The 16,893-nt window shown below is 41.9% G+C and overlaps 1 protein-coding gene across 1 annotated transcript in view; it reads right to left on the reverse strand.

Moving 5' to 3' along the window:
- COL22A1 (collagen type XXII alpha 1 chain) overlaps positions 1–16,893 on the reverse strand; it is a 215,783-nt gene that overhangs the window by 42,117 nt on the left and 156,773 nt on the right. Inside the window, exons 29-39 of the mRNA XM_086609339.1 lie at positions 16,689–16,751; positions 15,410–15,463; positions 14,104–14,145; positions 12,136–12,168; positions 8,794–8,847; positions 8,258–8,311; positions 7,080–7,133; positions 4,966–5,019; positions 3,299–3,352; positions 1,603–1,707; positions 1,037–1,081 (exon numbers count right to left, since the gene is read on the reverse strand). Of these exons, the coding sequence (XP_086465465.1) occupies positions 1,037–1,081; positions 1,603–1,707; positions 3,299–3,352; positions 4,966–5,019; positions 7,080–7,133; positions 8,258–8,311; positions 8,794–8,847; positions 12,136–12,168; positions 14,104–14,145; positions 15,410–15,463; positions 16,689–16,751 (612 nt within the window). The remainder of the gene's footprint in view (positions 1–1,036; positions 1,082–1,602; positions 1,708–3,298; positions 3,353–4,965; positions 5,020–7,079; positions 7,134–8,257; positions 8,312–8,793; positions 8,848–12,135; positions 12,169–14,103; positions 14,146–15,409; positions 15,464–16,688; positions 16,752–16,893) is intronic.

Genomic DNA, 16,893 nt, shown 5'->3' on the forward strand with positions numbered 1-16,893 from the left:
AATACAAAAGTTCAATAGTATTTTCCCATGCACAATTAAGATTCTTACCACCTTGTGTTGATATTGAATAGAATATTTCATGAGATTTCTTTTAGTGATTTTTTCTAACTTCTATAATAATTCTCAGGCTATTATTGTGTGTCAGTGTTCTGAACTGCCAAAGATATATACAACCGACCACAGTGCATTTATACAGAATGCAGCAAAACGAAAAGAAAACACTTCATAGCAGTTTGGTTATTACAAAGAGAAGGGACCTAGATGGATCTAGCCTCATACTGCTTATATTCCTACTATTATCGTTTACAGAATTTGTTTCAACATCCTTCTTCCAATCCAGAGCAGGACACAGTCATTTCAAAGAGGAGAATTTCTGACATGTCTGATTGAAGATTCAAGAACAATCCAGATGCACCCAGAAGCAAAGGTTTTTGCTGTTTTATTCCTTTCTCTATTTGTTGTGTACTTTGTAAGAGAATAAACATTACTTTCAGCTGAAGAAATTAGTGTCATTGGTTAATGACATCATCAACTAGCAAGCCTTTGCCTTAACTACAAATAGGAGGGCAAACCAGGACTATCTGGTCTCATTGGAAAATAGTTCACATCTTCCTTGGAGAGAGGTGAAGGAAATGAGTGCTACAGAGGAGTGCTATTTGAGGGGCTGACAGGTGGTCTCAAGAGTAGATCATCCTTTAGCTATGCAATGCCTCTCTAGCTGTATGGATTAAAGGTCCCTAGTCACAGTTTCCCTGAAAAAATGTACATTTAGCCCTTAGTCTGTGTTGAATTAACATAATGCTGGAATAAATTTTAAATGTGGAAAGTGAACACAGTTAATTCATATCTTAATATTTACATCTACAGGTATACTGGAATAATAACCAAAGGATCCTCCTGAAAGGCGAGAAGTGCGTTTTTGAGTATCAGCTTCACAAACTCTATTTCCCAGTGAAAAACAGACCATGTTTTCACCATAACTTTTCTCCAGTTCCAGAGATTGAGAGAAGCAGTCCACAATAAAGTCCACGCTCACCTTATGTCCAAAGGGTCCTGGCAAGCCTGGTGGGCCTCTTTGTCCCTAAAGTGATAGAGCCAAGACCAGAAAACAGTCACCATGCAGCCAAACAGGACCCTGGACTTTGAGATAGTCAAGGAAGGAAGCATCCTCACCACCCTCCTTGCCTCACACCATCCTGGCAATATTTTCCTGATAAAATGTAAGCAAATTAAATAATCTGCTAACTTGGCTAGAATTAAATGATTTTAGGGAACTTCCATCTAGCTGATAATTTTTGTACTGGTGACAAGGACAACGGTTACTCCTTATGGAGAGCTCCATTTTCAATGGCCACCATGGCACACTGGAGGGGGTTCAATGTTCAAAAACAGAGCTTCAGTTCTCTCTGCCTTTTTGGATGCAGCACTGTCATCTGCAGCATTTTACCCAATCAGGACTTTTGTGCCTTCAGGTAAACAGCCCGTGAGCACTTGTGACAATGCAGCATAACTCTACTACGAATCCACCGTTCTCCTGCAGAAGTCATGCTCCTCCATCTCATATCGAACAATTCAAGCGCAAAGCTTGCCAGCAGTACTTACCTGTTCTCCATCTTTACCCTTACCAGGCAAACCTGGCACTCCAGCAGGCCCTGGCTCACCAGCTGGACCAGGTAAACCCACTTTTCCTTCTTTTCCAGGATCACCCTGTAAAAGACAATCCAGCAAAACTCTTAGTAGCATGCTAAAGACCATCCCTGTCTCAGGACTTTCATTGGGATTGAAAGATATGCATTTTTTCTAGCCTTCTCACTTGAATTTCTCTTGGTATCGTAAGAAACCCTCTTTTACAGAAAGCTTTTTCCTTAGTAATCTCAAGGCGTTTGCAATTTTCCTTAAGGAAAGTAAAAGGAGACTTCAAAATGTTTTGGGAACCAGCTGTATGAGAGAGCCCTTGGTCCATACATGCCTTGAGGTAGATCTCATTAATCTGGAAGATGATTCGACTAAAGAGGCTGGGATTCATCTCCTTTTAAACCCCCTATGTATGGATATATGGGGCCATGTTTCTGATTAATCCTTCTTGCTCCAGCAAAGATAAGGACTCCAGCATGCTGGGCACTGTGCAACGTGCATGTGAGCAAATTACAAACCCCAGACCCCCGAGGGCTTGTTGCCTACCTAAGAGATGGGACATATTGCCTAGCTATGAAATGGGACATAACAGTTAGGCAAGGCAGGCAAAAGGTAAGTGAGAGTGCACTGAAAAGCTGAACTCACAGTCCAGTTACAACAGTTTATCAGGAAAGCAGAAATCTCAGTTTCCTAACCAGGAAAGCCAATTTTCTACCAGTTTTGGATTTACAGTGGTGAACAGGAGGTACTTAAACCACCAAATCTCTGCTCTCTCGTCAGGCAGTGAGGACAGTAGATCATCGCTGCACAAATGCGCAGCAGGGACTTCACTGTATCCAGTTGCTATCTCAGTGGTTTTATTAGGTAAATTATAAAGCTGCAACAGGGTGAAAACCTTATAGCACGTGCAATGGAGGAGGACAGATGAGATGATCTGATGAGCCCATATGTTTTAACTATCCACGAACCAATGAAATGATTTCCCAGTTCAGACTGCGTCTGTCCCAGGTTACTTAAAATGCCCATGAAGAAAAGAAACAGATCCATGAAAGAACAAACTCACTGTGCTGGTTGTGGCTGGGATAGAGTTAATTTTCTTCATAGTAGCTGGTATAGGGCTGTGTTTTGGATCTGTGCTGAAAACAGTGTTGATAACACAGGGGTGTTTTTGTTACTGCTGAGCAGGGCTTACACGGAGTCGAGGCCTCTTCTACTTCTCACCCCATCCCACCAGTGAGCAGGCTGGGGGTGCACAAGAATTTGGGAGGGGATACAGGTGGGACAGCTGACCCCAGCTGGCCAAAGGGATATTACATACCACATGATGTTGTGCTCAGCATCTAAAGCTGGGGGCAGAAGAAGGAAAGGGAGGATGTTCGGAGTGTTGATGTTTGTCTTCCCAAGTAACTGTTATGTGTGATGGAGCCCTGCTTTCCTGGGGATGGCTGAACACCTGCCTGCCGATGGGAAGTCATGGATGGATTCCTTGTTTTTCTTCACTTGCATATGTGGCTTTTGCTTTACCTATTAAACTGTCTTTACTTCAACCCACATGTTTTCTTACTTCTACTCTTACAATTCTCTCCTCCATCCCACCGGGGGGGAGTGAGCGAGTGGCTGTGTGGGGCTTAGTTACCAGCTGGGGTTAAACCACAATACTCACCTTTTCCCCCTTTTCTCCCTCCTTTCCTGGTAGTCCAGGGTTTCCAGGCACACCCTGGAAGGAAAAGAACTTTAACGCTTAAAACTTTCTTTTTAGGCAGTATTTGATCCTAAATGGATAGACCTGTGGGTTCAGTGCAATCTATCTCAAGGATTAGTATCATTTTTATATTTCCCAGTACAGACAACCTGTAATCCAGAGAACACCACAGAAGAGCTGTGTACCAAGTGCTTAAAGGAGTTATTTTTTTTTCAATATAAAAAAGAGCTGAACAGCAAAAGCAGAAATTGAGCTAATCCCAGATTTGTGCATTCTCCTTCTACCAATAACTTTCTTCATTCTGTGAAATCCTCAGCAGTTCCTAATCCATTACTAACAAATCCCAGATCATCACCTCTGTATCAGAGAAGTCAAAAGTCTCACAGTATTAATTTTTTAGGGTTACTGCTCTCCAAAGCTATACATTGGAAAATATAGCTATGTTCATTTTACCTTCTACTTCAGTTTTCAATCCTTTTCATGTGTTGGCAGATCTCAAAGGATTCCTTGTCAAAATATGGATGATTTAGAGCTCCAAATTAAATACTGTAACTTCCTAACTCACCGAAACACATTATGGAGTGGTAGTCCATTTTAAGACATGAAATGATGTCTTGGTACCAGTAAGATGGGATTAACATCCTCACAGGAAGGATGCAATAATTATTTTCCTTTGGGGGTTGGAACTAGCTGATCTTTAAGGTCCTTTCCAGCCCAAACGATTCTGTGATTCCATGATTCCTTTCTGCACCAGTAAAAATTATTTCCAACTATGTTAGCTTTTATAGATAATATATTGGTATTACTGGTATATAAGTTGCTTAAAGGAATATGAAATTGGAAAAGGTCTTCATTTTAGATATCATATTTCAGTCTGAAATTAAATAACTACATTAATACAATTAAATCAAATATATCTTAACAATTAGTAGACAGGCAATTTAAGATTTCTTGGATTGCCCAGGTAATAACCTCTGCCTTAAAGAATCCTCTGTGCTAACCCACTATGTCTGAATACATTATAACATGGGGTCTAACTGATGTTTTTCACTTACTCTGGTGTAAACCCAGAGAAACCCCAGGCACTGGAAATAAAATTACACTGGTGGAGCAGGGAGTAGAGTTTGTCCTGAGATTTTTTTGCGAACATGAAAAGCTCTATGAACATCTACTGAGGTAAGTAAGATATTGATTTCAAGTCTCTGATTGTAGGATCAAATAGTTATACACTTTCATAATAAAAATGGGAGTTTACCATGCAATTTTTGTATCAAGAATTCATGTTTTCAAAAAGAAAGGACAAATGAAAATGAGGCAAAGGAAACAAAGCCAGAGGGACAATAAACATTTCAATTTTTCACTTGAAGAGCTGGCAGCAAAAATAGCTTTTGACAATTTGGTGAGGAATGAAGCTGGCCCATGCCTCCCTCTTGCTACAAATGAATAGGAGAATAAGTTTCATGGATACACCACTCCCAGGTGCCTCCAAATCTTTCAATTTAACTGTAAGTGTAATGAAACACAGCCTTTTGAACCTGATGGCAAACCCTGTGGAAGGGAAAACTAAACATATTAAATAAAGAAATCAGGGCACAGATGGAAAAACAAATACATTGGTTCATACATACCACATTTCCTGGCAAGCCTCTTGGACCTGGGGGCCCTGCTGGTCCAGTCACACCCTGTTTTAAGAAAATGAAGTGTGTGTGCATATGTAATTAGCAGCTTGCACTGCCATAGGAACAAGATGTTCAAAGTGAGCTTGGAGTTCATGTCAGACAAGGTGTTGTACAAGCACAAAGCAAAAACACTTTGTAGTGTAAAGAAGCACAAAACAATATAAAATGGATGAAGACTCTCTTTGGGAACTTAAAATTACTTTCCATCAGAATAAATCCTAAATCTAGGATCCTGAGATACAGGAAGCAAAGTCTGGGCCTGAAACATCAAAAGAACAGAGGAAAATATGTTGATTTATCATAAAAATAAAAATCTAGGTCAACAAAATATGCTTTGTTGACAATTCTACTTTTCTCTACACTGGGGAACGAAACCTGAAAACGCTCATTTGCACTAAATAGATGAACAGTACAAACCATTCAGTGTTATAGCTCTCAATTGCAGGTCTTTTCTGCCTGCAAGTGAAAGCTTTTTATGGTGGAAAGGCCCATGCGTGTCCCCAAAAATGCATGTGGGACATGAGAGGAAATGTATTTGGGGATTTATGTCCCTATAAAGATGAATGTTTGGGGTTATCAGGCTATATTTAGACATTTTCCTCTATACTTGACTATAGAAGGTTGTTAATTCTGTAGTTACTTATCACCCAGCACTGGCCAGGGATCACCTGTCCTCACAACTTTGCAAGGAAAAAGATTTCTATTAGCATACCTAATCCATTTAGGGCTAAACCAGACAGGCTATCTAAAAACATTTCCATCAGCAGACTGAAATAATCTGTCTGACTTAGAGCAGAGTACAGAGAAATCCCTTCTACCGGAAGGGCTGGGCAGTAATATCTTGCAGATGGACAATGCAAACAGTTGGGAGATGCTTGAAATCATAGAATCATAGAATCATAGATTCTATGATCTATGAAATCTTCCACAACTCGTCTCTTCACAAAGTGAATGTCTATCTGTTGCCTTTGGCTCACTAAAAGAGAATTAAAGGTTTCCTCATTTCTGTGTTATTTGCAGTCACTGGTCTACGAGCCAATAGAAACATCTGAAGTAGTGGCAGTCTATGAAAGGATGGCAAAAAAAAAGGATGCCTATGCCTGCATATGCATTTCCATATCATTAACATCCTCCGATCCACGAGGTTATATAAAGAAATAACACTAATGAATAGGTTTGGTGGAAGGGGGACTTTCTTTTTCTTTGTCCTCCCCAAAAAGATTAAGGAGTCCTTCAACCAAGAGTGAAAGAGAGCTGCGGACAGCCAGTTCAGAGTTTAGGGTCGAAGCACTGCTAGAGACAACATCTAAGCACAAGCCCAAGAAGGAAAACCATAAACACAAAGGTGGAAGAAGAAATTTCAGTGCTCTAGGATGCTTTGTTTCGATTTTCTATTGCCTTGTTCTCCCAGACTCAAACATCGCCTCTCTCAATCAGTATTTCAAATAGTTTTTCAGCCTTTCTTCTCTGCTTGCAAAGAAAGTACGTGGCCTTTTATTCAGCTGCAAAGGGCTTCTACGCTCTCACAATACCAAACCAGGACTTGAATCCTTTGCTGTTCTTTAGCACACAGTCAGGCAACAGCAGCACTCCCTACAACACGTGCCTCAAAAAGCGCTACGTGATGATTCCTCTGGTGATGAGTCTGTATTAAAGACAGCAGAATTGACTAAAAAGCCTAAACCCAACTGCGATCAAAAACTAATTGGAGCTGCTGATGAGAAGCGAGCTCCCTGCACCAGCTGGCTGCCGGGGCTTGGCTGATATTGCAGCGCAGGAACAAGCTCTGCCGGCATCTCACTCAGGAAAAAGGGCATTTTGTTATAGAGGGAGAGACTTGGCCAACAAAAGATGCACAGTTAAGAGCTGGGCTGTCTGGGGCATTGATCTGTTTGGTGCAGCTGTGTCTGTTTGCCCACAAGCAGCAACTCTTCCAGCTGTAGTTTAGGATGCGCCCTGAGCCCGAGCAGCCTGGGACTGCGAATCCGCAAGGCATTGACTTCAGAGTTCCTTCAGATGTGTTACTGTCAGGGAAAAATGCTGCAAGGGAAGCAGCTACTCACAGTCTCTCCAGGGGCTCCGGCTTCACCGCGGGCTCCTTTCTGCCCCTTCTCACCCTATGCGGAAAGAAGAGAGATACCAGCTGATTAGAGATGGGACGGGACTGCCTGCCAGACAAAAAAGACTTCAAGACATCTCAAAGTGCACTGGGCAATGGCTTTCGTTAATCAATTCACAGAGGAGTTTAACGGCTGAGGAAATGGCTCCCAGTTCTCTGTGCAGCGAGAAAATGAAATATAAAAATAAAACCCTGGAACGTAAGAAGAATTACTAATGACTGATCAGCTCAGAGGCTGTTTCTCGGCACAGGATGTTGAAACTTGCAGGCATTCATCTGGGTGAAATATCCTCAGGCCTACCAGCTACTTCATTTCCAGCTCAATGGTGATGGTCTCCCTGCACAGAGGAAGTTTTGCCTGCAGTTCTCAAATAGAAACAACAGTGATTTAGAAATGGTCAAAACAGATCACAGTCCTACACACCAAGTAGCCCTCTCTTAAGGATTTTGGCAGGGCAGAGTCTACTCACTCAACAGTCCTTCATTTAGTAGATGTTAGTTAAAAGTTGCACGATATTACTGATTTTTTCATAATGCTAAGACTGCTGTTAACCTGTTGATGCCCAAGTAGTAGCTGACTATATGGCTCGGGCACAGCACGGATGATGGCAGAGTAAACACCCTCCCACGTTGATGTGAAAACATACCTCAGTGACGAACGGAAATAATGAGCGTGAGCCAAGAAATTTCCAGAACATAATTGAGGCTATAAAACCCTTTCATATGAGCCATAGTGCATTCAAAGTCACACGGGCCAGGGTTGAAATTGAATGCTCTGCAATTTCTGTTTTGCCAATGTACTGCAGTAAGTTATCTATGAGACCTGTGGTTTGGTGGCATCAATTCAAGATGCCCTCTTGAAGGATCCTGAAGTTGGAAGGAGTCTCTCAGACAATAACGATCATGCTACAGAGATGCCATGTTTCTGCTTTGATTTTCCACGTGTTGTCCTGACGTCCAGCATAAGTAAATACTTCTACAGAAGTCCCTGAACTTACAATGATGAGGAAGGAGAAATGGGATGTTGGTGTATAGGGGAAGAATTATTTATGGTAATATCGATCTTGAAGACACCTCTCTCTGGTCATGTCAAAGATTTTCTTCAAGGCTGGTCCCTCTTACCTGTACTCCTGCAGGTCCTGGGACACCTTGTTCACCGGGGACCCCAGGTAATCCCTGCAAAAACAGAGGGAGAGGTGAAGGAGCTGAAGGAAACTGCCCCTTTCTTCTCCTGAGAAGAATGAGTTGCTTTTCCTTCATCCAACTCAGAGAAGAAAGGGTGTTTTTCAGAATAAGAGCAGTCCAGATTGCCAACAGAGTAGCCAAATGCACAATTTATCTTGGTCACATTATTTCAAAAGCCCTTAGTAAATCCTGTACAACCTTATTGTCAGCCAAACTCTGACTAGCAAACCCCATAGTCCTCTTTTCAGCCACTAAGGCCCAGAGCTATAAATTAGGTGCTTAAATTCATGCAGTCATGTAGCTTCCTCTACAGTCAGTACAAAGCCAAGCACCACTGCAGGCATTTCTGATGAGAGAAGCATCCCAATTATGGAAGGAGCATGGCCCCCCTGTCTCCCTCCAAAACAGGCAGCTCTCATATCCTCTCCCTGCTAACGTTCAAAACCAACTGAAAAACACTTGACTGTGCTTACAGGTTCCCCGCTCATTCCTTGGTCTCCTTTATCTCCTTTTGGTCCAGGTTCTCCCTGATACAAAACAATAAGACAAAGAGACAAATAAAAGGTATTTCCATCTTTCAATCAGATACCAATTTCTAATATAGAGTAGCTTCCTCAAAAGACTTTGAGGTCAATGAATCAAAACTATCATGTCACACACTAAGATTTGGAGATCTTTGTCTAGACTTCTTGGACTGTTATCATAATAATTGCAAAAATGTTCCATTTAAAAAGAGAACAGTTCTCCCTCATAGAGAACAGTAGTTCAAGGATTTACCATTCCAAAATTTGATCAGTTCAGCTCCAATGTATTAAAAGGCCAGATGACATGATCAAGAGCAAACGTGCCAGCACCACTGCACTGCCTCTCTGTAGGACCACAGACTTAATGTCATCCTACAATTGGGGAAATTATCCCACAAACAGTTCCCTATTCCACCTGTAAGAGAGGAGTGTTCATGGGTTCATCCCGAGCACTTCCAGAGATGTGTGTTGTGCAGCTTTTTTTGATCTCTGGTTCTGTTAACATCTCCATATGTCCCCTCTCTCCTGCAATGTCAGTACATTATTTCATGCACCACCGTCATGGACTAATAGGATTTATTCCTGTTCTTCCTCCTTACAGTAAATGGAAGATGCTTTCAGACAGAATTTCATCAGCTTTGTTCTGAGCTCTAGAACGATAATCAATAAACCCATATTTCTGCTTTTTATAAATTGAAAAGGAACTGCACACAATTATGGAACTAGCTGGAATAAACCAGGCACGACATGAATACTCACATTTGTATATTTATACGAACATATGTATTCAGGCAACAGCAATCATTACTTATTCATTATTTATCATACAAGGTGTTTCAATTATGCAATCAAGGAAGAGTAAGAACATGAATGATTTAAGCTACACACACACAAGGAATAGTGATCAGTCAAAACGCAGAGCCAAGAACAAATCAGCTTGAATTTTTATGCACATCAGCTGTTTGCCAATCATTTCTGTAACACCTGGGAATTCAGAGTCCATTTGCAAATGATTCCCTAGCAAGCAAAATAAATGTAACTGCATAAATATTACTTATGTCTGTATTTATTATGCATTATGAATAAATATTATTATCTGTGATAAATAATAGGAGGAATTTTACTCTACAGGTATCACCCAGTTAGAGCAGCTTTTAATCAGGCAGTCCCTGATGACATCTAGTGGCCTTCAGAAAGATAACAGGACCACCTAAAGTATTTCAGGCAAAGGATCCCATCCAAAGAGCCTGTAGGATTGCACTTGGAAGTTGTTTTGCATAATGACATTTTAAGCTCTGAAACTCTTTTCAGAGAGCAAAGTAACAAAGCACAGACATACAGCAGTAAATTTGTAGGCTGGGGATGGTGTTACGAAGTGGGAATATGGGGATGTATTACCAGTGAAAACAAGACTGCAAAGGGAAGAAGTAACTCAGCAGGTAAAGGGAGGAGGCTTTTTTAACCCTCTCTCTCACTTTTCCTTGATATTTGACTGACATAGCAACGCAAAACCAGTAAAATTCCAGTCTGTCCTTGCACAGCCACAAGCACGGGTAGAGGCAGCATTTCTTAACCCAACCTGCCAGCAGATCTGCCTGCAGTCCTTCCAAATTTGCCAAACCCACGACTACCTGCTGAGGCTGTTAACGGTGTCCGCTAGCGCTGCACATTGTGTAGACCTCTGCCCCTGGCAGCTGGGCTTCATCCACTGCCACCCATCTCTTTCCTACAGCTCAACGAGCAGAGATGATGTGGTGACAGCTAATAGCTGCTACCAACCTGGGCCAGACCAGTGCTTACAGCCGCCTTGACCTGGCCTCCGCAGCGTCCTCCTGTAGTCTCAGTTAAAGCGTTAGTAATTCCTGTGCCACTTAAGGAGAGCAAAGTGGGGGCTCAGCTGTGCTCAGCTGCAGGAGGAGACAGGAGGCTGAGTGAAGAGCCATCTCGTATCACTGCTTTTGCCTCTTTTCAGCCATCACGCCTGACCACCACAGTGCTTCTCATGCGGCCCATCTCCAAGAAGTATTTAATGATTTTTAACACACCAGCCTACATAAAGATGAAAAAGTTCCCTGCACCCCATGGAAGAAGGCACCTCCCTCGCCCCCCTCCCGCTGCCCTGCTGCATCCGTGAGTTTCTGCTGCGCTCACAGCGCAGGCTGCATCCGAAACACACACTGGAGCCGTGGTGGTGGGTCACTGGGAGCTCAGGCTCACTTGGTCAGAGATTTTCTGACAATTACTAAGGTGTGTTTTAAAGGCAATCATTTTTTAACTAATAATATGTATGTAGAATAATGGTGCTGCTGCCTTCTCTCCAGGCTGTGTTTCCTGTCTCTGCCTGTGTAAGTCACTGCCTTACTTGCAGCAGCAAGTATGGTGTTTTGGAGAGTGTGTGACAACTTTCAAGACCCTGAAGGTCCTGCAGCCTCTATAACACAACTCATGACACTCTCCTAAGGCTTATCACCACCTTCTGACACCTTCATTTGTAAAGCTGTAAATCAAAGGTAACTATCCTTACCTCCCCTTCTCCTCCCAAAGCTTGCAAAGCTACATGCAGACCTGTGCTACGGTATCATCACATTCATCTTCGATATGGAGAGGTCTCAGTGACCTGACCTGCTGACACACTTCAAGGCTTTTATTCTTCACTGTCTTGCAGCTCATTTACAAGAGTACTGTACTCAAAAGCAAAAGAGATGCTTCCGTCTGTGATTGTAGCACTACAAAGACCACATAAGAAGTCATCGTTCTGCATCTTTCCTTAGTATATATATTTGCAAACTATGAGCCAAGGGGAAAAGTGAACCAAAGAAATCTTGTCTCCATTTCCAGCACTACTTCACATTCCTATTTCCTTCCTCAGCCTCTGAAGAACCTGACATATGCATTTTCTTTTGTAATGACGCTCTTACAGTCTACCTCTGCTATTTATACATGTCACAATGCCTCCTGATCCTTCACAAGCTTATTGACGCACCAATGGTGTGATCCTATATAATGCCAGATATTTCCCACTATGCACGGCGAGTGGGAAATAAAACTTCAGAGGCTGGGACAGCATACAGCTGTGTCCTGGCCACAGCTGGCTTGGATGCTGCTGTTACTAAGACAGCCATGAACTTCTCATCACAACTGGTTACAATGGTGAAGTTGCCCAGGACCAGATTCAAGCTGAGTTCTTTACTAAAAGCATTTAAATTGCATGGAAAATACTAAGGTGCTCTGTGTCTATCAGATGCAAGAGGCAATAAGCCAGAGGCCATGTTTATTAGAGGCATTACTTACAGGAATCCTAGGGTGTGGGGTGAAGAAGGCTGTCTGGAAGAGAAACCGGAGTGTTAGAAGCAGCATTGCCTACTTTCCTTGAAATGCAACAACTTATGTATTTTCCTTGTTACAGATTATACATTCCATATACCAATCAGTAAGTTGATAAATGAGCAACTCACTGTAACATCTGGCTGTTTGGAAAAAGCCCAGAAATATCAGACATTTCCTAGAGTATTTGAAATATGAACATAAACTCAAAAACATCCTGTATGTCCCATTGCTATGAAAAACCAAACAATCTTTAACCTTCTTAGCAAGGTTACTGTTAGTAATCTCCAGCTCACTTTTCCATCCACTTGGATGCCATCTTCGGTATTATTAAATTTCCCAACTCCATGGCTGAGCTGGGTGTGTTCTCGCTCTGCTTGGTACCATGTACAAGACATATACGTCTCAACATGGCTGTCTTAAGGATTACACAGTCATCCTGAAGGATTAGCCACAATAAAAGGATCAAATTTTGTAGAGACAGGCAGTATCTTTTATCAAAACTGACAAGAAGAAAATTCTAGTCCTTGATGAAATGAGGATATGTCGAAATCATCACTTAAATTTACAGCTGAAATACAAATAATTTCTCCCTACAAACACAGGAAACTTGAGCAGTCAGGCATCTCTTCTCCATATTTAGCCATACTGTGCTGTGTTTGTAAGCTGCCTTCTCCACCTTGACTAAGACAGATTTATCCTTGGTGTTGTGACTAGATCATTCCTGTGTGACACACATGGAGTCTTCCTACACGGCACCATGAAGCACCCTTTGGCATAGACTAAAGAGGTCCAACTAATCATGGAATCCTTCAGGTTGGAAAAGGCCTTTAAGATCATCGAGTCCAACTGTAATCCTAATGGCAGGGAATAAATTATAACACCTCCTCCATCGCTGCATGAACGTCTGTAGGCACTTGATTTTCGCCAACAGACCTTGACTCAAATTGTCTCCATAATGTGACTGTGGCAGCTGTAATCAGTGGTGGTGAGCAAAGCAGAAAAGTGGGTATCTGCCATTTTTTGGCAGATCCGTGACTGGCATCAGCCTTCCTCTTGCAATGACAGGCCTGTTCCCAGTGCTTACTCTGAGCTGCTTACTCAGATTTTGCTGGAGGGAACTCTGAGGTTTATGTATTTACATTCAGTGGATGCTCGTTTAATTGCCTGTAGTGAACTTCATCGTAATTATGCTCTTGCTCCCAAAAGGAATTTTGCAGACTCATTTTTAAACCAATAAATTGATGTTTCCTTGCTCTTTTTTTTTTTATTAGCAGAAAGGGTACGTGCAATCAGGTATGACTGGTCTGTGTGTCGGACTCAGTGCTGAACCCAGAACGAACTCTGGAATGAGAGGGTCTTTCCGGGCTTACAGCATAGCATGGCATTGTGTGTGATGCGAGGCTATGGCATTGCTGAAGCTGAATCCTCCATCCATAAGTTCATGTCAATAAGAAATGGAATTCTCTGTTCTTCCTGGAAGAAGGTGAATTGTTCCCCAAGAGGACAAGCTGTTTTACTGGTATCTGTTCAGGGCCAGTTTTATCCTGAGATCTCAGCTGGAAAAATCTAGCTCACCCTGGAAAATCTGTGTGAACACACTCCCCGTTTTCAACCATGACCTTCTTCAGACAGCTCCCACAGCTGCTAAACAAATCACAAATTCAATTTAAGTGCTACCACAAGACAAGGGCATACAAAAATGCTGTTTGTAAAGAGGCAGAGGAGGGCACAGCCTTCCCCAGAAATAAAAAGACCAGAGGCACCTTGATATTGCTTCTCTGAAGCAAAGGGAGATAATCCCAGTGTAAATGGGTCCTAAAGTTCCTGCACAGAAGTAGGGATCTTGAAAAGCTTTGTTTCTGAGGAATTTCTGTGGAGGAAAAATGATGATGCTTTAAATATTGTTACAGCACAGAACACAATCTCACTTACTGTTCCAGGTAAGCCCGGTGGCCCAGGGGAACCCATGTCACCCTAGAGAGAGGAAAAAAATACAACTAAGGATGTAAAAAGATGCCCACATAAAACTCAACATTATTAGCTAGAAGATGCAACATCAGCAGATGAGAAGTAACCCGCTGACAACCTGTCAGCTCAGTGACACTGAAAATCCCATAGGACTTCTCTGACGGGTGGAAGTTACCCCATTGCTCTGTCCAGAATTTCTGCTGTCCTTGCTTTGTTGCATACAGGATTCTCACTTTGCTGTCTTTATCACTTTATGACTTTATCATTGACCTGACTTCACAGGTCAATGAATTTTAATGTTACCCCATCCAGTGTAGGAGTGATATGGAGTTTAATTTGTGTTTTAAGTCCAAGTTGATCAAAATTCTTGATAGAAAAACATAGAATCATGGAATGGTTTGAGTTGGAAGGGACTTTAAAGATCATCTGTTCCAAACCCCTGCCATGGGCAGGGACACCCTCCACTTCACCAGGTTGCTTAAAGCCTCATCCAACCTGGCCTTGAACACCTCCAGGGATGGGGCATCCACAACTCCTCTGGGCAACCTGTTCCAGTGTTTCACCACTCTCACTGTAAAAACATGTTTTAACATGTTTTAGCTGAACTTCTTTTGTGGATGGAAAAAAAATTCCTCTACTTTTGATCAAAAATATAATCCAGTTCTCACCCTCCACAGATGGTGAACTGGTAAACTGAGGGCTGATACATCTAGGAAGAAGAACGAAGTGGTACCCACTTCCTGATGGCTGTTGCCACTATAATAAGGGCAAATTTTTCACTATACAATCATGGGCATCTGCAAGGTCAGTGTTTTACCTTCATGCTCACAGTGGTTGAGTGTAAATTTTGGTGGACATTACCTTTGTCTAGTTCTCTCATTTTCCCTAAAATTAATAGAATTGCGATGGCAGAAGCCCAAACCATTCCTTAAATTATTATTTTAGCACATCACAGGCAGGCACAGAAATGTTCTTTGGAATTTAATTCCAGGCTCATTTCTAGCAGCCAATTTTCAAACAAAGTAAAGATTCCTTGAATTAAGTAAACTGTCCTCAGATTTCATCAACTGCTTAATATTTCTTGTATTACTCAATAAATGCTTGTCTCTGCCCCACACACAGTTTTCTCTGCTGCCTCTTGGTAAGGTTCAGCTGACAGACTTGTAATGTTTCTAATCTTCCTCAGATACCCTCCTCTATCACTTGTCTCTGGGCCTTTGCCTCTTTTCCTCTCTTATCTAAAGAGGAGGGTGCTCATTTCGTGACTCACCTTTTCTCCTCTTTCACCTTTCATTCCTGGGAGACCATCTTTTCCTTTTTCTCCCTAAAATCAGGGAAAAGAAAGCAGGAAACATGTACGTTTTGATTTCATTGCATCAGTCCCACTAGAATATTTTACACTTTCAGTTGATCTTACCTGTCCTCCAAGATGCAGTGCAAGCATTTAAACCGTAACATTTTGGAGATAGCTTCATAAAATCCACACTATTTTCAAAAGCCAACGAATAGCAATTAAGTTCATGGAAAGGAAAGCACCAATCCTGAATCAACTTGCACTTAGACGAACCTACTGCCTGATGCAGTTATAAAACCCAGATTTTTTCTAGTTGGACAAGAGAGGCACCAGAACAGGAGTTAAGACCCAAAGTGGACATTCATACTACTGGTTTTGTTTATGTTAAAAATTTCTGAACCAACCATTCACTGGTGCCTACCTCTCTATTTTGCCCAGGTAACCTAATCCTCTGAATGGGAGACGCTTAGCAAGGATGATGTGAATGCTCCTCAAAGTACATACACAAAATGTATTTATCCTGCTTTCATATAGGAGCTATCTGACCTGCATTTCTATGATTTTATATATGGAGAGAATATATTCTATATCCTACGCTCTACAATACGTATAATAGAACAAACTGAACGGGAAGACCTCATTTGATTTCAGATACTTCTTGCTCACATTCAAGCATGTTGTCAGTTATCAGGAGTACAGACCTCATTTGTATGTTTAAATTTACTGTCATTTACCCTGATCCAACTATTATTTCCCAGTACCTAAACGCATGTCAAGCTCTGGAGCAATCCAGGGGAAGCAGTAGACACCAGGACTTTGGATGGAAGTTAGGCTATCAGAAAATGATCCAACCATGTGGAGCATTCCCCAGGCCTCAGTGAAAAGGGGGATTTGCAATAATTTTTTTGTTATTCATTACTTAAAATGTGCTTAAATCATGCAGGTGTATCTGAAAGTGAGGCGTACAGAGCCCCATACTTCCTCTACTGCCTCATGAGCAGCATCGCATCAGTCATAACCTTCGGCATTTAGGACAGACACTGTTCATTAGCACCTCCATTGCAGTTAGGAACAGTCTAGGCAGTAGAGTACTTTTTTGGAAGGGGTATTTAGCAACTTTGCTGGATGCCAATCAGCTGCTCACCACAGCAATCACACCAAGAGCGAACATCATCTAGTGACATTCAAGATAAGTCCTCCTAGTGCCAAATGGAAAAAAAAAAAAAATATCAAGGTGTGGCTCAAAGTCACTCACCCGGTCTCCTTTTTCTCCTCTCAGTCCAGGTAAACCCTGAAGACCAGGAAGACCTGCTTCGCCCTGAAAATAAGATGAAGTAGTGCATGAGATCTAGGAACAGACATCAAGCATGGTTTCTATTAATAAATCTATAAGACTTAAATATAATTAAGAAAGAAAAGGCAGAACGGTGGGCCAAACTTGTCTCTCACTCATGTTAATT

Source organism: Tauraco erythrolophus, chromosome 3, assembly GCF_009769465.1.
Source record: "Tauraco erythrolophus isolate bTauEry1 chromosome 3, bTauEry1.pri, whole genome shotgun sequence".
NCBI lineage: Eukaryota > Metazoa > Chordata > Aves > Musophagiformes > Musophagidae > Tauraco > Tauraco erythrolophus.